The sequence below is a fragment of the Callospermophilus lateralis genome, chromosome 6 (genome assembly GCF_048772815.1).
Source record: "Callospermophilus lateralis isolate mCalLat2 chromosome 6, mCalLat2.hap1, whole genome shotgun sequence".
Taxonomy (NCBI): Eukaryota; Metazoa; Chordata; class Mammalia; order Rodentia; family Sciuridae; genus Callospermophilus; species Callospermophilus lateralis.
Genome location: NC_135310.1, coordinates 54,895,122 through 54,922,245, shown reverse-complemented (window position 1 = coordinate 54,922,245; position 27,124 = coordinate 54,895,122). Strand labels below are relative to the sequence as shown.

Here is a 27,124-nt window from a genome sequence, read left to right as displayed (position 1 = left end):
CTTTTGAACCTTCTACCTTAGCTTCCTAGATAGCTGGAATTACAGGTGTGTGACACTCTGCCCAGCTATTATCTACATTCTCATACACTAATCTGACATCCATAAATTATACATATGATAAATGCAAACCACAGAGACAAAATTCCAAGAATGATAAGCCTCTATGACTTGAAATATATAATAATCAATGTATTGAGTACATAAGGGGCCTCAATATAAAATGTACAAACATACATAAAAAGTTTCAACTATAGAGTATCATTTAATCTGAAATTAATGTATGATAATTTACACTGAAATCTTGATTTACTGTGATTTTGTTTCCTTAGAGTTTGAATAAAATTTACAAGAACTTTCAGAGAATGCTTTTGGAGTATCCAGGTCTTTAAAAACAAAGCTATCCAAGGAAGCCTGTGCTGGTGCCTGCAGTTGTTGAACTAAATTTTCCTACAGCAAACAAAAATATTCAAGCATTTTACTAATATTACACCTATTATTCTACAATATTACACAATATTCAAAGCACTGTTTTATATATTTAATAGGTGTTATTGTTCATGGTAAGTATGTCATCACACAGATGAAAATGATTATATACGATAAATCAGATTAAACAATCAGATGCGGATTACTGTTGATGGTAAAGTATGATGGAATGCTGTTTTATCCTTTGAAAAGCATTTTAAAGTAAAGGCTAAAGTTATCATTTCTCCTCTTATTTTCTACCTCCTTAGTTTTGTCTAAGTTTCATCTAATCACTGTCAGATTAAGTTGAGGCCAGAAGGATACAATAGTCTTAATAATTCCTGCCTATTATATTAACTTCAAAGGAGCTTCAAACCATTTTTCAAATAATTACTAATTTAAACAAAAGATAACTAACTAAGTAACCATTACAACAACAGCTGGTTTAATTGAATTCTTCAATTAAACAGACAGGAGTAGCAGAATTCTGGTGTGGGTATTACTTAAGCAGTGTCAAATGAAAGAAAATTAGCAAAAAAATAAAATAAAATAAAAATCAGATATACCATCCAAAGAGTTTACATAACAAAATATATGGAGTAAATAAAATTAGCAAAGGTTCTAAGAACTGTGAGAATAAAGAAAATTGTTACTGCTTTCTACTAGGTGCTAAATCCCTTGTGGGGAGGGTCTCTTCCAAGGTGTTATGTGGAACAGTGCTTAATAAACACTGGTGAAAGTGGACTAAATTTAAACTGTATCTTGAGCTGGATCCTGAAGGAAAAATCTTTTTAAATAGCAAAAAGGAAGGTAATACACATTTTGGCCTGGAAGTCTTTAGGTTGCTGGGGAAGAGAAGATTCAGATATAGGAAAGGGCATAAAATATTTTCCATTCAACCAGGCATATTTTTCTTTTATGAGTCCCAAACAGAACTGTATTAAAACATTTATCACAGGTAATAGCATTATTAATTTTTTTTTCTTTTCCTGCAGTGCTAGGAACTGAAATCCAGGACCTTGCACATGCTAGGCAAGTACTTTACCATACCTATCCCTTCTCATTTTATTTTCAGAGAAGGTCTCCCTAAGTTGCTCAGGCTGGCCTGGAATTTGTGAACTTCCTGGGATGACAGGTATACACCATTACGCCCAGCAGCCACTAGTGATTTTTTAAAACTAATGTGCAGACTGGGGACGTAGCTTACTGGTAGAGTATTTCCCTGGGATGTGGGAGGCCCTGGATTGGCTTCCCAGCACTAACAACATCAACATGACATCAAAACAAAATTTATGCCAGATGCAGTGGCACAGTCCTCTAATCCCAGTGATTCACAGACCAAGGCATGAGGATCCCAAGTTCAAGGTCATCCTTGAACTTATTGAGACCTTCAACACCTTAGCAAGACTTTGTCTCAAAAAATAAAAAGGACTGAGAATGTAGCTCAGTGGTAACATGCCCCTGAATTCAATCTGCAGTACCAAAATAAATTTTTAAAAAACAGTAATTTAGTCAACTAGACCTTTATTATTTCTTACTTTCAATCCTGATTTTATCCCTAATCTTGGCTAAAATTCAATCCTAAAACTCTTAACATTAAGGTTATTAATTGCCAACCAGACGATGGATTTTATGTTAAGGAGTAGTAAGAAGACATTAGATTTGGGTGACTGGGATATAGTAAATGACACAAACAAGAGAGAGTGAATAAGAAAATGATGAAGTTGGTTTGGAACAATGGAGTATAGACTGCCAGGAGGACAGCCAAATAGAAAGAAAAGAATTCAGCTAGGGTGACAGAATAGAATCTAACACCCAGATCTTAAAATCATTTTCACAGAATCAAGATTTTGAAATCAAATTTATCAATTCCCTAAAGAAGTAACTGTAGAAGGAGACCATGTTCCAAACCAATACTTAGGGTATCTTAAAATAACAGGTAAACTGGAGTAAGAGGCATTAATGAATGAAATGCAGAAGTAACATCAAAAGTCGCAGACAGAAAAATAGAATTATATGATGCCATATAGACCAAGGAAAAAGACAGTCTCAAGACCAGACAGGCCAGAGGAACAAATGATTTATTGTAGTAAAGAAGAACAGGAGTAAGGTAGGACACTGGGTTTGGTAAGCTAGGAGTCACAGATGTCCTTTTATAAAGCAGTTTTGATCAAGAGATAAATTAGATGCCAGACTATAACAAATTAGGGTAAGTGGAATCCAAAAGTGAACATCAAGGATGTTCCAGAAGTATAGGAATAAGAGTGGAATAAAAATAGAACTAATGTTAAAGAAAACAACATGGATACAAGATTTATTTTAAAATCAGGAAAAGGACTATGAACGTTTGAAGGAAAGAAGAAACTTGAGAAAGGGAAAATGATAATACTATCATATAAGAATCTTAGGCAGGGCAGAGTGATATTTAGAAGATAGGAAAGGAACTAATAAGCTCGACTTTGGAAGGGAAGAGTAACTCTTTATCTGAGGATGTTTCATAGGCAGAGTTGTGTTGACAAAAAGTGGAAGTGAGGAAGTCACACAACCAACTCTGACATTAACAGATGTTTGTTTGTTGTTAGCCATGTAGTCTCAGGACTAGGAATCCAAGTCCTACCTTTGAAAGACTAAATAAGCTACTAACTGTCTAAATCCAGCTTTCCTTATCTACGTTATAAATGAAATAACATTGAAGGCACCTACCACACTGTACCGTACAGTTTATTTTACTGTCTCTCACAGGGAGGGACAATCCCTTTTACTCAACCTGTACCTCGTAAAATGTAGGTACATGCCTATAAGAAAAAGAGTGTGAGTATAAAACACAAATAAGTGAGGAGGAATAGAAAAGGGAGGGGAAAAGATAAGAGGTATAGTAGCCCCCAGGTAATTAATTAACATGAATACTTTTTTGAATAAAGCTGAATGCAAACTCAGAGTAGAATTTTAATGAAAGCGAAGTTGGTTTAGAGCTTCTTCAGAAATAGGTTAGGAAAGTAATGGAAGAAGCTGAAAACTAAGCAGCCAGGACAGACTCAGATGAAGCAGGAAAGCATGAGTTTGTTTTAGGTCAACTTAGCACCTTCTCTAGCACAGTATATTCTAATAGCAAAGAAAGTAGGCTAATAAAACAAATTTAAAGTCCTTTTAAAAAGCACTGGACATGGGCCGGACTTAGCTCAGTGGTAGAGTGCTTGTCTAGCACATATGAGGCACTGGATTTGATCCTTAGCAACACATAAAAATCAAGAAAGAAAGAAGGTATTTATCCATCTATAACTAAAAAATTTTTTTAAAAATTGAACATCCAATAAACATAATTTCTATGAAAATAAATTAGACAAAGCATTTCTTAGCTCATTTTTTAGGTATAAATAATGTTAATTTCTTTTAGACCCTTCAAGTAAGTATGAAAGGCTATAAACATATATTCATTGGGAAAAAATGTCAGTCCCTGGCACAGGATATGCAGGCCAAGAGTGGGGGAGTGAGGAAAACATATGAGGGTCTCTATGTATTAAGTCAAGGGGGATATATTCAGGGAAAGGACATTTGGTAAGGTTAAGGAAAAAAACGAGATTTATGGGATTATGTTTAGGGTAACTCTGCAGGACAGTGGTAGTAAGTAACATAAACACATGCTATGGGAGTGAATGTCTTCGTGGGCTTGCTTGTCAATTCCCAGTGATTTCTCAGCTTAGAATTACAGGATCTTATTGGGGGGGGAGGGATTGAGGTTTTATCAACTATACACCTACATTTTCCAACATCTTTTCTAAAAATAATGTCAGAAGTAATTTTAAAATTAACTTCTTAAATAAGAGTATTAAATAGGGAAACCATCTTTGAAGGAATTTCAGCTTCTTAATAAATTATTTAAGGAGTAATTACCTACCTATTTTGACTCTCCCTCTCTCGGGACCTTCTCCCATTACTAGGATATTTGCTGGTTTCTAGAAATAAAAATAGAGCATTCAAATTACTGTTTATTCCTTTGACATGCTCTAAAATGGAAAAACTTCTTATAATATGAAAATAGCATTTGTGCATTTTCATCAAAACTAAACTTAAAATCAAATAGCAAGCACCTTCTACATAGTTAAAGCACTCAACACACTTGAAGTTAACACTAACTTTACATAAACATCCTTGTCATGGAAACATAACTTATTTTCAAAATTATGCCATTCAAATAATTACAAAACAATTAAAGTTATTGTTTATAATCATCTCACACAAAAAAATAGTAATAACAATTTTAAAACCTGCATAAGTTATATAAACTGATTATTGCCCAGAACAAAGAGTTTGCGTGGATGAAAATTTTTTATATAAAAATTTCAAACCACAATAAAATTGCCTTCACTTAAATAAATCAAATGGAACATTCTTTGCTAAATATTCCTAACCTGCTGTAGGAAAACATGACCAACATTTAACAGACTCCATTAAAATTCATATGTACATGCAAAAGTAAGAAACTCCAAATATAATTTCAAAATGTAGAAAAGTAAAAACCAAGGTTAATACAGAGCTATATAAAGAAAATGAGTAGGCGGTAAATGTATCTACCATCTTTTAAGCTATCTTTATCTTCAGACATTTGGAAAAAGAAACTGTGCAGAGAGATTTGGGGTGGGAAGAGGCAAGTAAATCTTTGTCGAGAAAATTTGTGTTTAAATTTACTGAATTCATTTATTTAATCGATGAATATGTTTTAATGTCTTCTAGGGGCAAAGAAACATACCTAAGCATTAAGAGGAAAAACTAAAACATCATAAAACCAAGATCCTAATCTCCAGATGCTCACTATGTAGAAAAAAAATTGTAAGTTTTATATAATATTAGAAGCCTGGCCTGAGGCCTTTCTTCCATTAGAGATTTAACTGGGCTACCTTTATGATCCCTCTCAAACTGCTAATTTTTTAAAGCATTTCAATGAAAACAATAAGTACTACTTTTTAGAAGTTCAAAGTCAGAAGTGATTTAACTAGAGATTTCATTATTGAGGGAAATGTTCACCGGGGGTAAGGGTGGGAACTATATCCATTTGCAAATCCTGAAAAATGAACAGCAATCAGCATGGCAGAGTAGAGGAAGAGTGAAAGCACCAGAGCATCACAGAAGGTGAAAAAACTGTGAATGGGTATACTGAGGATACAATAAGAAGTCTGACTTAGCAGGAGAAGGCTCATGTTGGGGGAAGTTGGATGAAACTGGACTCTGGATAGTCTTAAATGCCAGGTGAGATTATAGGAAAGGTGGAATAAGAGAACTGGGCATGAAGTGATAAGGGACCAGAGAGGAAGAAATGGAGCTGAGAAGTGTTTAGAGGAGAAAATGTAGAGAACTTTGTGACTACTTGAAATCAAAGATTAAGAAAGAGTGATAAAGATTTCACCAAAGTTTTCTGAATCTATGTGCTCAAAAGAATGACAGTGCCTTCTATGGAAATAGAAAAGTTGTGAGAGATACTGGTTTGGGATGGAGAACAACAAAGAGTAGTTGACACTAAGTTTGTGTAACATGAGATGCCTAAGTCATACTAGCCAGGGGAGTGAGAATAAGAAAATTTGCACTTGAAAGTTATTGCCACTACAGTGTAATAATTAAAAACGTGAGACAGGATTAATTCACCATAGAAAAATAAGAAAAATAACATCAGATAAAAACTGATGAATGAATAAATTTCCAAATTCAAGTTTGGAAAAAGAATCAAGTTTGGTAACTACTTATCAAAGATACATTATTACTGTACTGCAGACCTTTAGGGAAAAAAATTTTAAAGACCTTGACTTTGTCAAGAAGCATAAGCCTAGTAAGGCAAGTTGGGACAGACAGCTTTTTTAGAATAGAATGCATATTATAAAAAGTGACAAAACAGAAAAGTACCAAAAGAATGATTCTTTTCAGTGAATATCAGATAGTCTTTAGGAAGATGACTCTGGATGACTACAAGTAAACAGGACACAGATTTATTAAGAAGAAACAAAAGAATGACTGTTTCGGCAAATGGAATCCTACAGGTAAGAACACAGTCACATAAAAACACAGACATACCATATTAAGAGCCTGTATGAGTATTTTTATGTGAGTAGAGCATAGAATGCTTTGTACAGAAATAAAGACTAGAAAACTATGTTGGGAATAAAATACCACATTAAAAAAACTGGAACCTATTCTATAGACAAAGCAAAACAAGACAATGAGATAATCATATCTATTTAAGAAAGAAAGTCTGGAAACAATATGAAGGATAGATTGGAAGGATAGATGAATCAATGACCAATGAAGCACGAAGTGGAGGTTGGAAATGAGCTACAATAGTCTAGGGAAAAGTACAACTTAATCTGTGGCAATGGTCACAGAGGAACACAAAAACATTTCAAGGTAAAAGTTCAAGACTTGTCATCATTGTTTTTTTACACCATTCTCTCCATCCTCATTTATTCAACAAATATTGATTATATGCATACTAAGCAATAGACAATGGTTTTGATGTGAGAAATGTGATAGGAAAAAAAACAAGAAAAATTCTTGCCCTTTTGGAGTTTATATTCTAGTGGAAAGAGAATAAATAAGTATATACATAGTATATCACATATTATAAGTAATATGAAAATAAAGAAAACAAGGAGACTGCCATATCTTGTATTATGGCTAACCAAGTGTTCTAAGGGACCCTGCCCTTACAGAACAATTATATGCAGCATAAGGAAAATTTCTCGAAGTGTCCCTTATCTCACAGGGGTCAAAGATATCTACAACAACTTTCAGCCTCTGAATAATGTATCCTTATGGATGGAGAGTTAAGGAAAGGCAGAATGGACCTCAGAGCAGATACTAAATACATAATTCCCGTGGGACATGGAACCCTGAATCATCAACCAGGTGAGGAAGTTGAGTCTTCTATTCTACAATTGCCAAGACCCTGAAGGGAACTAAACCTAGATACCACCAGAAGAAGCAAAAGCAAAACCTTTCTAGAGGCAAAAAATTTTCCCAACTTAGGCCTGAGGAATCATGTTTCCATAGTGAATTAAAATCAGAATCCATTCATATGCTATTGACAAGAGGTAACCTAAATGAAGGACCCTAAAAGCTAAAAATTTAAGAATGTTTAAAAATATATTAACTGCTTAAGGAAAGCTGAGTCAAGCACAGAAATGTCAGACTAAATAATTTTGAAGACAAAAGCATAATTATTAGGTCCAGAAATGGTCATTATATAATGATACAAAGTTCAATTTACCAGAAAGAGGCAACGATTCTATACTTGTTACGTTTTACTTATACACACACATACAAACACACACACTTATGTATGTATGTACGTATTTAAATATGTACGTGTTTAAAACTTGATATAACTTCAGGGAGAAAAAAGACCAATGATAATATAGCTTTTTAAATACTGATATTTCAAGCAGACAAAGATTAGTTTTGTATACTACTCAAAGAATACAATTAACAAGGATGAACTAGTGGGTATATACTCAACTTTTTACCCAATAATTAGAGAATATGTTTTTCCCTCTCAGGCACATTTACAAATGTTGATTATATACCAACAGGTCTCAAGAAATTGTTATTAAATGGACTATGTTCTCTGACTACAATTCAATTAACTTAAAGTCAATTATAAAAATATAAATTTAAAACTTAGAATATTTCTAACGAACTCAGAAGTAAAAGGAGAAATCATAAAGAAAATTAAAATACTCAGGAATGAAATATTTAAAATACTTCATTTCAAAACCTGTGAAACGCAGCTAATATAATACTATATTATAAGGAAATTTATAAATTAACTATGTTAGGAAAAAAGTAAGCTTGGAAATAATGAATTAAGAGGACAAGAAGAAAGAAAGAAGGAGGAGAGGAAGGAGGAGGAAGAAAAGGATGCAGCAGTAGCTACTGCTCAAGAAAATAAACAAAAAGAGAGTAGAAGGAAAAAGACAAAGAAAAGGGCAGAAATTTATGAACCCGAGAGGATTTATGAAGTCCATGGGACAACTGGAGCAAGAAGAGAGAGGTACAAAATAAACAACATTACAAATGAAGAAAAAAAAAAACATAACTATGATCCAGTGGAGGACAGAAAGATAAAAGAATCCTATGGAGAACTTAACTAATTTGAAAACGTATACATAATAGCCAAAGTCAAGAAAATGTAGCCTACAAATTGATTCAAAATGAATTAGAAAACCTGAAGAAATTAAGAAGCACTGAATTAAGTTGAAACTGTAGTTTATCTGTCTATTCCTATTAGGCCAGTTTAAGCTTGATAGCAAAACCAGACAAAGCATGAAAAAGAAAATTTTCAGAATAATTTTACTCTTCAGTATAGATAAAAAAAAAATTAAACAAAATGTCAGTAAATCAAATCTAGGAAACAAGAATACCAATATAGTCTAACATGAGAAAATCCATACAAGTCTATAAAGATGAAAATGATACAATCATTTTGATAGATGCTGAAAAAGCAGTGAATAAAATTTAATACTTGTTCATAATAAAAATTATCAGCAACTTAGACTAGGAAAAAATTTTCTTTTTCTTTTTAGTTGTTGATGGACCTTTATTTTATTTATTTATATGTGGTGCTAGAAATCGAATGCAGTGCCTCACACATAGGTGGCAAGTGCTCTACTGCTGAGCTACAACTCCAGCCCCGGGAAACAATTTTCTTAAAGTGATAAAGGGTATATATCAAAATCTAAGAAGAAAACACTGGAAATACTCCCTTTAAGATTGGTAATAGCACATGTCTGTAATCTTAGCAACTTGGGAAGCTAAGGCAGGAGGATTCCAAGTTCCAAAATAAGCAATTTAGTGAAACCCTCTCAAAAAATTAAAAGGGTTGGGGATGCAGCTTAGTGGTAGAGCACCCCTAGATTCAATCCCCAGTAACACACACACACACACACACACACACACACACGCGCGCGCGAATTCAGGGATGTCCATTATCATCACTTCTAAAGTTAACATGTATTGTAAATATAATGCTATAGGTCAATATTAAAGGCACATGAATTATAAAGACAGAAATAAAACTACTCAGATGATTTCATTATCTACATCAAAAAACTCAAAAGATAAATTATTAGCAATCATAGAAAGGTTTAGAAAGATATCTGGCTAATTGAATAATATAAAAAAGTCAATGCATTTCTATATTTTAGTAAAAGTAAGAGCTAGGAAATATATATATTTCAAAGCCAATGCTTCTATAGCAATAAGAACTATACAGTATTTAGGAATAAATTAACAAAGGATGTTATGGTTTAGATGTGGTGTCCCCCAAAAGCTCATGTGAGAGAATGCAAAAAGGTTTGAAGGAGAAATGACTGGGTTATAGACTTAACCTAATCTGTGAATTAATCCTCTTGATAGGGATTAAGTAAGTAGTAATTGAAGTGGTAGGGTGTAGCTAGAGGTGGTGGGAATTGGGGCGTGGTTTGGGGGTGTATACATCTAGTCAGTGGAGTCTTTCTTTCTCTGCTTCTTAATCACCAAGTAAGCTGCTTCCCTCTGCCACAGTCTTCCACCATGTTCTGCCTCACCTCAAGCCCTGAGGAAAGGAGCTGACCTTCTATGGATTAAGACCTCTGAAACCCTGAGCCCTCAAATACGCTTTTCCTTCTCTATAATTGTTCTGGTCAGATCTTTTAGTCATAGCAGCAAAAAAGCTGACTAAAACAAAGGATGTACATGATACATATGAAATCTTATTTTAAATGACATAAAGAAGTCCTAAATAAAGACCTCATGTTAAGAGATAAAAAGACTCAATGTAGTAAAGATATCAATTCTCCTCATATTTATTTTTAAATTCAATGTGATTTCAATTAAAAAATCCCATTAGAGTTTTTGTAATGGGGGAGGTAGGACTTGAAAAGCTGATTCTAAAAAGAGCAAAGGGCTAAGAATAGCCAAGATACAAAGAATATTATACAAGGGATTGAGGAGTGGGAATAGGAATCTGGCTCAAAACCAGATACCAAAGCTTGTTTTAGAGCTATGATAATTATCAGTGTGATGGTAGTACAGAAACAGATAAACTAATCAATGATGGAAACCATGATACTGACGGAAGAACAACTTGAGATCAATGGAAAAAGGAGCAACTATTTTAAAAACGATGCTGTAACAACAGATGAGGATTTGTATAAATGTGAAAAAATAAAATGAATCATCACCTTCTCTCTCTCTCTCTCTCTCTCCACCACACACACACACACACACACACACACACACACACACATATACATCAATTGCGACCAAAGATCTAAATAACACACACATCAATTTCAACTGAAGATCTAAATAAAAAGTAAACCTTTAGAACTTCAGAGAAAAAGTCTGAGAACATCTTTTTTGATCCTGAGGTAGATTTAAATTTCTTAAAACAAGTTACAAAAAACTCCGATCATAAAAGACTGAGAAATTTGACTATGTTCTAATAACTTCCAATCATCAAAAAATAATGAGAAAATTTAAAATCAAAGCACAAACTGGAAGAAGTACTTATAACACATATAAGCAAGAAAGATTAAAGAAATCATACAAGTTAAAATGAAAAACAACCAAACAGAAAAATGAGCAAAATGTCCAAACAGATAATCAACTAAAGCAGAAATTTTTAATAAGTATTATGAAAAGATGTTCAACCCAACCAATAAGGGAAATGTAAAGTAAGATCACAATGGACTTTATACTTACTAGATTGGTTAAAAATTAAGAATAGGAAGTAGATCAATGGAAATTCTTATACATCGCTGGTAGGAATATAAACTGGTATAACTTCTTTGGAAAACAATTTGACAACAACTTGCAAAAGTAAACAAATGCATACCCTTTGACTCAGTAATTCTATTTTTAGATATACCATAGAATGTTCATAATACCAGTTTGTATTTTTTTTTAAAAAATGTGGTAGAGTAACACAAAATTTTAAAACAGTAGTGAAAAAAGTCACTGAATTATAAACAAATGTAAAAACATGTTCAAATTGTGGAAGCACTGAATAAAAAAAGCAAGTTTTAGAAGACTACATACATACAACAGGATAGCATTTTCAAAAAGCTTAAAATCAGGCAGAGCTAAATATACTAAATGAGATGAATCTTTTCTCTCCCCTTGCCCCAGTATTGGACTGCTTTGAGGAGTGGAAATAGGAATCTGGACCCAGGAGTCCTTTCCAACTGAGCTACATCCCATTCCTTATTTATTTATTTGTTATTTTTAGACAGGGTCTCACTAAAGTGCCTCGAACTTGCAATCCCACTACAACTGCCTCCCAGATCGCTGGGATTCCAAGTATGTGCCATCTTACCCAGGAAGATAAATCCATTTTTAAATAGAATAGAATAATTGATTCAAATCCAGGATATTTGTTCCCTCTTGGGAGGAGGTAGGAGAATATGGAACAACAAATAAAAGCATACTATTGGTAATCTTCTAGTTACTGAGTTAAGTGACAGGTTCTTGACAATTCACTGTATTTTTATGCCTTATGACATATAAATATTTTAGATATTCTTTTGTAAGTACATATTCAGAAGATAATGAAGACAGAAAATAAAGCAAGGAATAGGGATAGGTACTGTTTTGAATAAACTGGTAAGGTGATATCTTCCACATTGTTTAAGCATTCTTTTCTCTTCAGAGAAAGCCTTCTGGAGAAAGTAACATTTTGCATAAGACCTGAAGGAGGTACAATAGTGAGCCAGCTGGATGTCTAAGGAAAGAGCAGTCCAGACAGAAGAGCAACTTGCAAGGCTTGAGGCAAAAGTGTGCCTGGACAAATCAGATACAAAAACATATCAAAAAGATCGTGCACCATGATCAAGCGGGATTCATCCCTGGGATGCAAGGTTGGTTCAACATATGGAAATCAATAAATGTAATTCATCACATCAATAGACTTAAAGATAAGAACCATATGATCATCTCGATAGATGCAGAGAAAGCATTTGACAAAATACAGCACCCCTTTATATTCAAAACACTAGAAAAACTAGGGATAACAGGAACTTACCTCAACACTGTAAAAGCTACCTACGCTAAGCCTCAGGCCAGCATCATTCTAAAAGGAGAAAAACTGAAGGCATTCCTCTAAAATCTGGAGCAAAACAGGGATGCCCTCTCTCAACACTTCTATTCAACATAGTTCTTGAAACACTGGCCAGAGCAATTAGACAGACAAAAGAAATTAAAGGAATAACTATAGGAAAAGAAGAACTTAAACTATCACTATTTGCTGATGATATGATTCTATACCTAGAAGATCTAAAAAACTCTACCAAGAAACTTCTAGAACTAGTACATGAGTTCAACAAAGTGGCAGGATATAAAATCAACACCCATAAATCAAAGGCATTTCTGTATATCAGTGACAAATCCTCTGAAAAGGAAATGAGGAAAACTACCTCATTCACAATATCCTCAAAAAATAAAATAAAATATTTGGGAATCAACTTAACAAAAGAGGTGAAAGATCTTTACAATGAAAACTATAGAACCCTAAAGAGAGAAATAGAAGAAGACCTTAGAAGATGGAAAGATCTACCTTGCTCATAGATAGGAGAATTAATACTATTAAAATGACCATACTACCAAAAGTACTATACAGATTCAATGCAATTCCAACCAAAATTCCAATGGCATTTCTCATAGAAATAGGAAAAGCAATCATGAAATTCATCTGGAAAACTAAGAGACCCAGGAAGAGTGAAATAGGTGGTATCACTGTACCAGACCTTAACTATACTACAGAGCAATAGTAACAAAAACAGCATGGTACTGGCACCAAAACAGGCTGTAGACCAATGGTACAGAATAGAGGACACAGAGACTAACCCACAAAATTACAACTACCTTATATTAGACAAAGGTGCCAAAAGCATGCACCGGAGAAAGGATAGCATCTTCAACAAATGGTGCTGGGAAAACTGGAAATCCATATGCAACAAAATGAAATTGAATCCCTCTCTCTCACCATACACAAAAGTTAACTCAAAATGGATCAAGGTTCTAGGGATTAAACTAGAGACTCTGTCTAATAGAAGAAAAAGTAGGCCCTAATCTCCATCACGTGGGACTAGGCCCCAACTTCCTTAATAAGACACCTATAGCACAAGAATTAAAACCAAGAATTAACAAATGAGATGGATTCAAACTAAAAAGTTTTTTCTCAGCAAAAGAAATAATATGTGAGGTGAATAGGGAGCCAACATCCTGGGAACAAATTTTTACCCCTCACACATCAGATAGAGCTCTAATCTCTAGGGTATATAAAGAGCTCAACAAGATAAGCACCAATAAAACAAATAATCCAATCAATAAATGGGCCAAGGACCTGAACAGATACTTCTCAGAAGAGGATATACAATCAATCAACAAATATATGAAAAAATGCTCATCATCTCTAGCAATCAGAGAAATGCAAATTAAAACTAAGATACGGTAAGATACCATCTTACTCCAGTAAGAGTGGCAGTCACTATGAAGACAAACAACAAGAAGTGCTGGCGAGGATGCGGAGAAAAAGGTACACTCATACATTGCTGGTGGGACTGCAAATTGGTGCAGCCAATATGGAAAGCAGTATGGAGATTCCTTGGAAAGCTGGGAATGGAACCACCATTTGACCCAGCTATTCCTCTCTTCGGACTATACCCAAAGGACCTAAAAACAGCATACTATAGGGACACAGCCACATCAATGTTTATAGCAGCACAATTCACAATAGCTAAAATGTGGAACTAACCTAGATATCTTTCAGTGGATGAATGGATTTAAAAATGTGGCATTTATACACAATGGAATATTACTCAGCAAAAAAAAAAAAAAAGAATAAGATCATGGCATTTGCAGGGAAATGGATGGCATTAGGGAAGATTGTGCTAAGTGAAGTTAGCCAATCCCCAAAAAAACAAATGCCAAATGTCTTCTCTGATGTAAGGGGGGTGACTCAAAATGGGGTTGGGAGGGAGAGCAAGGGAGGAAGATTATCTCTAGATAGGGAATAGGGGTGGGAGGGAAAGGGAGGGAGAAGGGGAATAGCATGGATGGTGGAAGGAGATCTTCATCATTATACAAAATAAATGTATGAAGATGTGAATTTGGTGTCAACATACCTTATATACAATCAGAGATATGATAAATTGTGGTATAAAGGTGTATTAAGAATTGTAATGCAAATAATAATAATTTTTAAAATACAATATAGGGCTAGGGATGTGGCTCAGTGGTTGAGTGTCCCAATCCCTAGTACCAAAACGAAAGAAAAAAATCCATAAAGCTCATATTCAGAAATTTTTAAAAAAAAAGTGTGCCTGGAGTAAACTAGAGACATGGCTAAGGAGAACCATGGCAATAGGAAGGACAGAATAATACAGTTGTGATGATTATAGAGAAAGGAAACCCAAGGAAGGGCTTACTTGCTGTTTTAAATATTCTGTTTATAGATCAAGTCACTTTAGTAACTGGAACTGGCTACCTTCTTGAGCACGTCTAGCCTGTGCTCTGAGAGTTGGTGAGGGCTGCCATAGGTTTGCAGATGGGCAAGAGCAAGGACATGATGTCTGTAGCAGTTAGGGAGAATCTTGATGAGCTAGCAGGCTAGCCAGCTGGAGAAAGAGTAGAGGTAACTGACTGGAGTCAATGTGAGAGGAGAAGAGTAAGTAGTAGGAGAAGCAATGGAGAATTAAGACAAAGATTGGAGGGAGGTTTTAATCATAGAGTCACACAGGAACTAGGAAAGACTTTAGGTTTTATATGAATAGAATTAGCATCATTCTGTTATTTTATCCTTCTTTTTTACCCTTAACTTTTAAATAGTTGTATAATATAGATGGATGGATGAATGGGTGGGTGGGTGGGTGGGTGGGTAGATGGATGGATGAATGGGTGGGTGGGTGGGTGGGTGGGTAGATGGATGGATGGATGGGTAGGTAGGACAGGGAGGAATACAGGTTGATTTTGGTATTCTGCCCAATCTCTGATGGCAAGATTTGGAAAGATTGTCATTTACCATGATATTATGTATTTCTGTGATGTTTGATCTTGTAAAATTTAGTTATTTACAATAAGAGAAGTGTATATTTAAAAATAAAATAAAAAATAAATACTACTGGAGAAAATAAAGGGAGGGGGAAAAACCAATGAAACAACCTGTGAAGAAAATCAAAGGTAAAAAAAACCTATATAGAACAGGATTCTAGACAATAAGAGAATTTAAAAAGGAAGAAGTAGCTACAAGTGGAATGAATAATTAGAAGGTCACTGGCAACTCAGTGAAAATAATCTCTGTGCATTTACAGAAGCCAGGCACAGTGAATGTGGCCCAAATAAGTGAAAAGAAGGTAATGCATATTTACAGTATAATTTTAAAGGCCTTAATGAGAAAGCTACTTCTAGGGGACATAATTTTTAAAGTTGTAAACTTTCAAACAAATCATCTTACATACCACTTGCTATACGGTATTTGTTAACACCAAAAGTTTGAGTTTAGACACTTTCAAAATAAAGATAGTAAGATAAAATATAATTTTTAAGTATATGGGAGCAAAAACTGCTTTATAAAATAAATAAAATACAATAAGAACTGCCAAATGTGAGAACTACAGGAAGCAGGTTTTATATCACTTAACTAACTCTTGTTAGACATTCTTTCAATCGCACTGTTGAAACAACAAGAACAATGAATGAGGACACAAACAGAAGCAAGAGAGTCTAGCTAGCACTGAAGTTAGAGAATACCTTTGGGAAACATACTTGAAGCCTATCCTATGGAAGCTCTATGTATAAGGTCTCTATACAGAGTCTGAGATGAGGGCAGAGGCATAGTTAGGGGAACAGTAGTCTATGAGTTCTTCCATAAAGTCTGAGAAAGAAACCTAGAGCTTGGACTGTTACCCACAGGTACATTAAAACCTAGAATTGCACAGGGGAATAATTTTAAAATACTCATCCCTTCACTGGGACTACCTGTCCCCTTCAGAACAAGTAAATAAATGTTAAGGTCACAAGATATTTTATGTTTCAAAGTAACAATATAAACAAAATAAATTATACAACCAACATGAAAATGTGTTTGACTTTTCAAAGTATTCATTTTTCTTTTCTCTTTTTCTTTGCAGGGGCGTGGGGGAGGGCTGCCGTGGAGCCCTGGGAATTGAACTCAGGGGCACTCAACCACTGAGCCACATCCCCAGTCCTATTTTGTATTTTATTTACAGACAGGGTCTCACTGAGTTGATTAGCACCTTGCCATTGCTGAGGCTGGCTTTGAACTCACGATTCTTCTGTCTCAGCCTCTGGAGAGCCACTGGGATTACAGGCATGAGCCACCGCGCCCAGCTCTTTTCTCTCACATGGGTATGTGCATGGTGGTATTAATTCAACCCAAAGTCTTATCTCATGCATGCTAGGCAAGTGCTCTACCTCTGAACTACATCGCCCCCTTTTTATTTAATTTTAAGACATGGTCTAAATTGCCCAGGCTGAACTTGAAATCCTCCTGACTCAACTTGCTGTGTGGCTGGGATTACAGACATGTGCCACTGTGCCCAGAAACTTCATTTGTCTATAGGGTATTTGGGGCAAATTTCAGAATACCTCCATCCAAGCAAGATTTCATGCTGAATTATATACACAGATGTTTCATTTTTAAACATTTTTTAGTTGTCAATGAATCTTTATGTATATGCAGTGCAGAGAATCGAACCCATGCCTTACACATGATAGGCAAGTACTCTACCACTGTGCTATGACCCCAGCCCTTATGTTTAATTTTACAAAGACCACCTACAGTGATTACTTTCAGTGAAAGTATATGTATTGTTTAAACAAGGAAACTTCATTTCACACACATAACCCATACCCACACACAAATCTAAATGATGAAGAAAGGATACCAAAATTGTTCTGACCTAGTTACATCCCAATTAACATAGACTATGCTTTACTAAAACTCCTATTCTTACTGTGAACAAAAAATGCCAGCTGTGAAAGAAAGTGATACTGCTGGGTTTGCACACTTTGGTTACCATAGAAACAGTAGAAATGGCAGTAGTTGGATGGCTCACATTTAAGTTATCAGCAATAAAATCAGACAAATCAATTCTACAAGGTTTGCTTTAGTTCAATTGTATTTTCAAGGCAAAAGAGAAGGAAATAATGGGATAAATAAAACAACCACTCAGAAGATATCACTGAAATATCTGTGTTTTTGCAGAATTTAGTTAATTCAATTTATATTCATGATGCTCTTCATGCACTCCAGATTTGCTTTTTCCCTTTTATAGTATCTTTTTTTCCACAGGATTGAATTTATTTCAGTTAACTGGCATCATAAATAGAACAGCCTTAAAGATACACAGTCATTCTACCACATTTGCTTTTCATTCCCCACCCCAAGACATTTAGAACAAATATATGAAACTCACAATATGACTCTTATCAGCACCAATCGGGGAAGACAGAAAAACCCAAACACAATTGTCTACAATCCTGAATAATAGGAACAAGAACAATCAGAATGTCAATTGGACTGGTTTCTAAAAACAATGAACAGTGCAGGCCTGATATTAATGACTACAACTGTACTTTTATTTAAACATAGTGTTGGCACAATTCCCTTTACGTTTGCTACAGAAGAACATTCCCAGGAGAAAACCGTCAGTTCATGTTCCTTTCTGTACACTGTTGTTCATTGTTCACCCCAAACAAATAAGATTGTGTTGCAGCAAATAGGACAAATAACTACTAAGAGTAAGATCTATGCTTTCGTTTATTTAGCAAACACAATGGTCATTTACAAATAGTATTAGTCTATCATAACTGTTTAGCCCTTAAAATAACCTCATTAATTGGATAATAGAATCTATATTTAAAAATTATAGAGAATGTGATCATTGTGATTGCAACTTCCTAGAAGGCAGAGAGGAAGTTCTGTCACTGTATATATCTGTTGAAATCTAAGCATATCATAAATAATTTTTTTAAAGAAAACTTTTGTTGAATGAATAAACAAACAAACAAATGAATTACTAATGGTCCTTTGATAGGTGACTTCCCAATTTTAAAAGAAGTGTCAGAAAACTAGAAAAAGCACTTACCTCAAATGATAACAAGCTCACCCCTGAACATAGGTTCTTTGAAAATTCTGCTTCTGGTTTATTTGAGGATTTCAGAAGTCACCTACGTGCTGAGACTCCCAAGTGCAGACTTCTAGGGCTCTAATCCTGCACTGTACCTTAGAGTTATGTCAGTTGTATGTTGTCCATCTCTACACAATGAGCCTTGTCCAAACTGAATTACCTTTCCCTTTCAAAACCGCCTCTTTTTGCAGTATTCGCTTCTCAGTCAACAAAAGCATAAGTCTGAACTCCATTCTGTCTTTTATCCCTCAAATCTAATCAATCCTCAAATATGACTTCAGTCCTAAATATTTACCTATTATCTTCCCTCTTCTTTATGCTGTTCACCTCTGCCCTAGGTCTTCATGACTTCTCAACTAGCTGACTTGAACAACCTGATAAAGCTACTCTCCCTGAATCCTCAAACCAACCCTCCTTAACTGTCTCAGTGGTCTGCTTTAAAACTTGACCAGCTCAGGAAACTGGCAAACGGAAAAATCCATACTTCTAAACAGGGCAATTAAGAATCACCATTACTGGTTCCTACACCTTTCTCTCTTTTTTTAATTCTTTGTTTTGGTTTGGATATGAAGTGTCCCACAAAGGCTCATATATTGAAGGCCTGGTCTCCAAAGCAGCAGTGTTCAGAGGTGGAACCCTTGGAAAATGATTGGATCATGCAGGTTCTGACCTTACCGGTGGACTAATCCATTGATGGTACATGCTCCCCACCCCTTCACCCCCATACTCCCCACCCCTGCTTGGGAACCTCCTGCTATTTCTCTCCCCTCTTTTAAGGCTTCTGAATGAAGTTTCTACCTTGGAACTGGCTGACCATGACTGAAATATGAGTAAAAATAAATCTTTCCTCCTAAATTTTTTTTTGTTGTCCCAGCAACAAAAAGCAAGCCTGTTTCCTTTAATGTAAGCTGTCTCCTCTACCTGAAATCCTCTCCTCCTCCACTCATTTTTACCTTATTAATTTCTACTCACCCTTTTAATTTCAGCTTAGTATAGACCTTCAAGAGAGTCCCCATCTAAGCTAGTTAAATGTTCTACATCTGTATTCTCAATTCCTTATGCTTATTAGCTGATCCTTAAATGTATCTCATAATTTTTTATAACCCTGTTGTTTTATGATTATCTGTTTTATTAAGTCTTCCCGCCATACACCCATTGGGGGAAGCAACTGTATTACTCCCTATGTTCCCAGTGCTCTGCATAGTGTCTGGTATATGGGTTTTTGTTTTGGTTTGTTGGTGGTTTTTTGTTTGTTTTTGTACTGGAGATTAAACCCAGGGATGCTTAACCACTGAGCCAGGACCCCAGCCCTTTTATATTTTTTGTTTTGAAACAGGGTCTTGCTAATTGCTGAGGATGGCTTTGAACTTGTGATCCTCTGCAGTCTCTCAAGCCTCTGAGATTACAGACATGCACCACTGTGCCTGGCTCTGTACATGCTAAGAAGTTAAAATATGTTGGTAAAGCAAAGTCTGCAAACAAGTATCCCCACCATGGGAATACAGTTAAAAAATAGATAATCTAGTTAAAAATTGTAGTTAGGTTTTAAAATTATATTAGTGTCATATTTTAGGTACATCTGGATTAAATGTGTCTTTCTATTCAGAGAAACTGACCACTGTTTATGCTGTTTATTTCCAAGTAAAATGCACTTCCAGCTGGAAGTTTCATGCTTACAGGTAGATGCAGGCTATCTTACCTTAAATCAGGAGTAGCATATACTATTAAATGCTGTGATTAATTTCATTTTACCTTAAACTAGCCTGGGAATATCCGTAATACAACACTTATGTTAATCAAACTTTGATACTCATAGTACAATGCCTGCCAACACAGCACTGCCAACAGTTAACAATGAACTTCTTTGTCTGCCTTTTAGAAGTGGTTACAGGCCTGAATAGCAGAGATAAGGTTTTCTTTTTTTCTAACAAAAACTAATAAAACACAACCATTATTAAAACATAGTATTTTAATTTTTTAATACCAAAAGGCATGTTTTACATATTCATACTAGTTTTCTATTTTGTAAAGCAGAAGGGGTTAGGATGAATATCTGGCTAAAGGAATTCTGGGGAAGAAAGAGATTAAAATAAAGGGCACATTTGGATTACTGATAGGATCAAGACAGATTGTCCAGGAGCACCCACAGAAGGGAAATAAGGAGGAATCCAGAAATTTTATAAGTTTAAATTGGGGGTCAACAGCCGTATAAATTAGCTATTATGGCCCCCATTTTATATATGAGTAATCCTAAGATTTATGGATCATGATTAGCTATCTTTGAAATAATTTTTTAAGTACAGAATCTCTAAGCTCCCATATATCATAAGAACTCAGTAACGCTAAAAATTCTAATACAATAATTATTCAAATGCCACCAAAACACTGGCATGAGGGTTATAGTAAGAATCTAGTGATTTTTTTTTTTTTTTTTTTTTTTTTGAGATGTAACCCATTTGTCTTATCAGGCCCTTTTCAGCAGAGACAAAACCAAAAACTTCAGGGATTTCCTTGTCAGAATATGAAAAGAAGCTATATTGCACACAGATATTTCTAGATAATTTTGCAATAAGTGAGCACTTATGTTAGTCAAACTTTCACAAATACTAAACAGTACAGAAAAGAAATTTTGTTGAAGGCTATACAAAGGGTAATAAATCACTTAAGAGGAAATGAGAAACTAAGGCAAGAACAAAGGAACCCAAATCCCTTAAAAATCCCCAACTCTTTAAGAGGCATCCTATTTTCCCCAGAGGTGGTCAAGCCAGTACCTGTTCTGGGCATCTATACTCTATCTATACTTTATCTAATAAACTCTTGTCTGTTAAAACAAAACAAAAACTTCCCCTCTTGGGATGTGGTTTGCATCTAGTGACTTGCTTCTAATGAACAGCATATAGCAAAAGTAAGGAATGTCATTTTCATAATTAGGTTACAAAAGATTGACTTTCATCTAGTTAAGCCACACTCTCTTTTGCCCTCTAACCCCCAAAAAACAAACTGCTGTGTTGTGAGATGCTCTATGGGGAACTCATGTGGCAAGGAACCAGGGTCAACCTCCACCCATCCACTCATAAGAATGCAGATAAGCCACAACTGGATTTATGTACCACAGAAGCTGTGAAGTAATAAATGTTGTTTTAAGTCATTAAAATTTGGGTTAATTTGTTATGCAGCAATGATAACTAATACAGACTTAAAATATACATAAACAGCATGTAATAATCTAGAAGGCTGCTGAAAATCCAATAAGTATTCTGCCTGAACAAACAGATACCATAAGAAAAAAAAAAACAAACTATAGTTCGTATCAATTAGTACTATATCATATAATGCACTTTTCTCTGGAGCTAGACTATCTATTGCATCACTTTCTTTAATCAACTGAAATCACATCTCACTCAAAGTCTTAGTTTTTTTGTTCTTTGGTTTTTATTGTATTTTATTTGGGGTGGGGGTACTCAACCTCTGAGCCACATTCCCAGCCCCCCCCTTTTTAAATTTAGAAACAGGGGGTCACTGAATTGCTTAGGTCTTCACTAAGTTGCTGAGGCTGGCCTTAAACTTGCAATCCTCTTGCCTTAGCCTCCCAAGCCACTGGGATTTCAGGTATGCGCCACCACGCTCCGCTGCTATTTGGTTTTTGTTTGGGTGGTGTTATTGCTACTTCAGTAGATTTCTAATAGGTCTCTAATACAAGTGAATTTTTGACAACCCAAAATGTTTAAAAGATGTTAATCAACAACAAAACCCAAAAGATTTCTGGAAAAAAAACATTATTTTGTCTTTCTACTGGATCTCACAAAATTTCCATATGTTTGCCAACCATATATTATTTTTGCTGAGAGACTGCAAGTTCAGCCACCAATGTGAAGAATAACTATTATTCAAAACCCAAGTTCAAGTTTTGAAATAGGACTTCCATGAATATTTTCTAAAAGAGAGAGCTAGTTTGGGGCTCTGGTACATTCATTCAAATTCTTCATTTAATAAAAACCTCATTACTATTGTGTGTTAGGTTCTGGGATATAATAGTGAAAAGGATAGTATAGCTTGTAGTTTAGCTTATGCCACTGGTCCAGTAGCATATATTCTGTAACTAAGGAACCATGAATCTACTTAATGATACTATCATTCAGCCAGCATTTCTCCATCCTTGCAAAAGAATAATGTGAAACTACCAGATGCTTTACTGAAATTCTACTCAAGTAACTTATGAGCACAAACAATATGCCAACACCAAGACTACAAAAATTAGTGAGGTATGAACTTTGCTTTCAAGAAGCTCATAATATGAAAAAAAGATAAATTATATCTTGGCAATCCTCCAGCCTACCGGAATAGTAATCCCATAAAAATGAGTCATCCTATATTTCATCTTCTTACTCTTAGTTATATCCTGCTGTAAAATTAAAATATATCTTTCCTCCCTTAGTGTTTACAAGTTACAAATATTTATAGATTTATATCTATAGACAGTGAAAAGGCTGTCTCTCAGCCAAGATGAATATACTTAGCTTTCCTTTCCTTTTAAACGCAATGCCTTAATTTAAATAATTTTGGGGGGGATTTTATTTAAGTTCTCTACTATTGTATTAAATCATAGGATCCAAATCAAATAATTAAAATGTTGTTCAAGATATGAAACCAATCATGATGAAAAATATCAACTTTTTTTTTTTTTGGTGGTGCTGGGAATTAAACCCAGAGCCTTGTGCATGTGAGGCAAGTGCTCTATCAACTGAATTATATCCCCAGCCCAACATCAACCTTTTTGATGATGTAATGCTTCTGTATGTGAAGTCCAAAACACTGGCTGTAATTTTAGATTACTACACTAAAAATGTATATTTACTTTAATTGTTTGGATTTCTCAGGTTTCTCACATCAAATGAAAATTTAGAGATGGTAAGTTACTCTGAAACAGTTTCAACTAACAAGTAGTATAAAACCAGATGTCTTTCAGCAATAGAAAATGATGCATTAATAAAAACAAAAACAAAAAAAAACCCTATTCATTGACTAAAATAGCAATTCTAAAACTCATAAAAATGTTTCTTCAAATGTTTCCATCATTCTCCTTTTAGCATTATATTCATATTTTATATTTATTTTACTACAGAGTAACAATTTAAATCTTCTACTTCTAAAAATTTTTTCAAAATCATGACAATGTGGTCCAGATATCAGGACTTCTGGTCAGTGAAAAGAATTATGGAGACTATCTCACACTAGATGGTTCAAGGTTTCACATGTAAATTATTTGAGCAGCAGAGCCATTCAGTTAATGTACGGGTAAAATATAATAAGCACTACACTAGGGAAGAATTACACTCAAAACACATTTTCAGGGGCTGGGGTTGGGGCTCAGTGGTAGAGTGTTTGCCTAGCCGTGCGAGGCTCTGGGTTCGATCTTCAACACCACGTAAAAATAAATAAGTAAAATAAAGGTATTGTGTCCAACTACAACTAAAAAAATATTTTTAAAAAATTTCACCAGGGGGCTGGGGATGTGGCTCAAGCGGTAGCACGCTCGCCGGGCATGCGTGCGGCCCAGGTTCGATCCTCAGCACCACATACAAACAAAAATGTTGTGTCCGCCAAATACTAAAAAAAATGAATATTAAAATTCATTCTCTCTCTCACTCTCTCTCATTCTCTCTAAAAAAAAAAATTTCACCATTTCATCCATCCTATGGGCAAGGTAATAGTTATCATTGGTGATGTTTAGCAGAAGGAAAAATTCCATTTTTTTTGTTTACAAACTTGTGGTAACTTATAATAAGTGAACAGACTCCCCAAACTCCATAGTCTGATATTTAAGGCCTGTTTTAATCAGGCTCCAAACACATATTTCCAGTCTTATCCCACACTACTCCAATTATCATATGTGAGCTAAGCAGAACTATATAGCCATTCTGAGACAATACAAGTGCTTTCTGGCCTCAGCTATTTTACATCCAAAACTCCTCTAAATCCCTCAATTCTACACACCCTTCAAAGTCCAACTCAAATGCAACATGCTCTCTGAAGCTACCCCCAGTCCCCCACTAGAACCTCTTCTGATGTTTAACACCATTTAGTCTGTCTTTTTGTATAGCCACAATCCCATTCTCTCACCTATTTCACAGTGTAACTGTATGTACGTCATATTTCTTCTCTTGGACTATAAGCCCTTAAGAAGGCCTTTAATGCAGTCATATTTATACTGTTTCTATTCCTTTCTATTTTACACACACAAGAAAATAATAAATATTTACCAAGGACAAGTGTTCAAATACTTCATCAAAAATGCCATAATAATCAATATTCTCACTGGTATTCATTCTCTGAGAAAATATTTCCTCTACACCTATTGTGTACAGGGGTAGTGACATGCAAAAAGGATCAGACAACAGATTCTGCCCTCTCAAGAAGTTTACAATCAAGGAGATAATCTAAGAAACCTATACACATAAATAATACTAAGAGAATACAGATAAAGCATAACAGGAACCAATAACAAGGAGAGATTATTTCTAAGTAAAAATAAATTTGAGGCAAATTTTTAAATTTGTGCTACGCCCTAAAAGACAGGTAATATTTGGATATGTAGATGAAGAGCAAAGAGTTTTAAGACAGGGGAATAAAGGCCATTGAGTCAGGAAATCTCAGAAGGATACAGAAAACAATCAATAGTTCAATAATATAATATCTGTAAAAGATGGCAGGGACAGAGAAAAATTTTAAAGGCAGTTGGAGCTAAATGTGGTAAGACCCTGAAAGCGAAATAAGAAACTAGAACTTTAGTCGTTGGATAAGAAATTATTTCAAAGTTCTTGAACAGGGCTACATAAATAGCCAGTGGGTCTAAAGTAGACTGGGGAGGAAAGAAATTACTGACAAGGAAACAAACAAAGAGGCCATTACTATAACACTAGAAAGGAATGAGGTACTAGGGATGGTAATAGATGAATGGAAGAGATATTTTAGAGATGACACTAAAAAGAACTTGACAAGTTCTGAATGTGAAATGCAATGAATAGTTTGCAAAAAGGCAAAAGATGGTTTCTAGTGTAAGAGGTGGGTGGTGCCATAACCTTAAAAAAGGACACTAAACCAGCAGCAAGTTTGGATGGGAAAAAATGAGTCTTAGCCATGGTGAATTTTATCAGTGGAACTCAGGTGATAATATTACACAAAATATACAACTTCAAAAATGAAAGAAAACTCAAATTAATTACTCCTCACCAAAAGAATTCCAATCAATGGTTTAAACATAATTATAACTACGAAAATATAACTCATAGAGGTTAAATTAAGTGTATCACAAATTAAAATCTTAACACAATCTATGTGATTAATCTACAATAACTTCATATACCTAAGAACCATTTTAAACATGCTGACTCATGGATAATAGTTGGAAGTCTTGAAGAACCTTATAGTTAAAATGATACAGTAAAATGCTTCTGTCAAAATGGCAAATGCATATTCTGTAGTCACGATCATTTAGAAGAGACAGTCAAGTTAGATGTCTAGGCCTAAGAACCAAGGGATATTCACCTGATCTCTTTATATTTTCATTCCTTTCTGTAATAATATGTCTCCTCAGTTAATAAAACTTAAATCTACCCTAGATTTATTCCTACCACATCACTTAAATTCTCAAAAGCCTAAAAAATAAATTATCACAAAGTCACTCATGAAGGGGGATACAAAATAAAATCTCCAGTGATTAACTCATGAGGACTATAGCTATTCATTATTCATATCTTTTTATGAAAAAACAAACAGGGTTTGTGTCCCTGTCCAGGCACCAAAAAACAAAAACAAAAAAGAAAAGAAAATGCTGAGCATGGTGGCACATACCTGTAATCCCAGCTACTGAGGCGGCTGAGGCAGAAGGATTGCAAATTCAAGGACAGTCTCCGCAACTTAATGAGACTGTCTTAAAATAAAATAAAATAAAGGACTAGGGGTATAGCTCAGTGGTGGAGAGCCCTTGGGCTCAATCTCTAGTAAGGAAGGAAAAAAAGGGAGGGAGAGAGGGAAAAAAGGGGGGGGAACTCATCAAAATAAACTAAAATAATAATTAATATCTAACATACAATTTGATATTAGTAAATGTCTTCTGTAAGTACACTGAATAAAAAAATCAAAATTTAAACATTTTCAGTCCCATCGGCAATGTATGAATGTTCCTTTTCCCCCACATCCTCGCCAATACTTACTGTTTGCTTTCATAATAGCTGCCATTCTGACAGGAGTGAGATGAAATCATAGAGTAGTTTTGATTTGCATTTCTCTAATTGTTAGAGATGAGAACATTTTTTCATATATTTGTTGACTGATTGTATATCTTCCTCTGAAAAGTGTCTGTTCAGGTCCTTGGCCCATTTACTTGCTGGGTTATTGGAACCACCCTTTGACCCAGCTATCCCTCTCTTCGGTCTATACCCAAAGGACTTAAAAACAGCATACTACAGGGATACAGCCACATCAAT

General features: G+C 34.9%; 2 protein-coding genes across 7 annotated transcripts in view; one reads left to right on the top strand and one right to left on the bottom strand.

The window, feature by feature from the left end:
- Positions 1-27,124, top strand: part of Amd1 (adenosylmethionine decarboxylase 1) — a 530,556-nt gene that overhangs the window by 326,970 nt on the left and 176,462 nt on the right. The gene's annotated exons all lie outside the window — the stretch shown is intronic.
- The window catches only part of Cdk19 (cyclin dependent kinase 19), a 159,031-nt gene that overhangs the window by 23,972 nt on the left and 107,935 nt on the right, over positions 1-27,124 (bottom strand). For 4 of the 6 annotated variants that reach the window (XM_076858353.2, XM_076858356.2, XM_076858355.2 and 1 more), the window contains one exon: positions 4,361-4,418. The exons of the other annotated variants lie outside the window; for them this stretch is intronic. In XM_076858353.2, the coding sequence (XP_076714468.1) occupies positions 4,361-4,418 (58 nt within the window). The remainder of the gene's footprint in view (positions 1-4,360; positions 4,419-27,124) is intronic. 6 annotated transcript variants of the gene reach the window in all.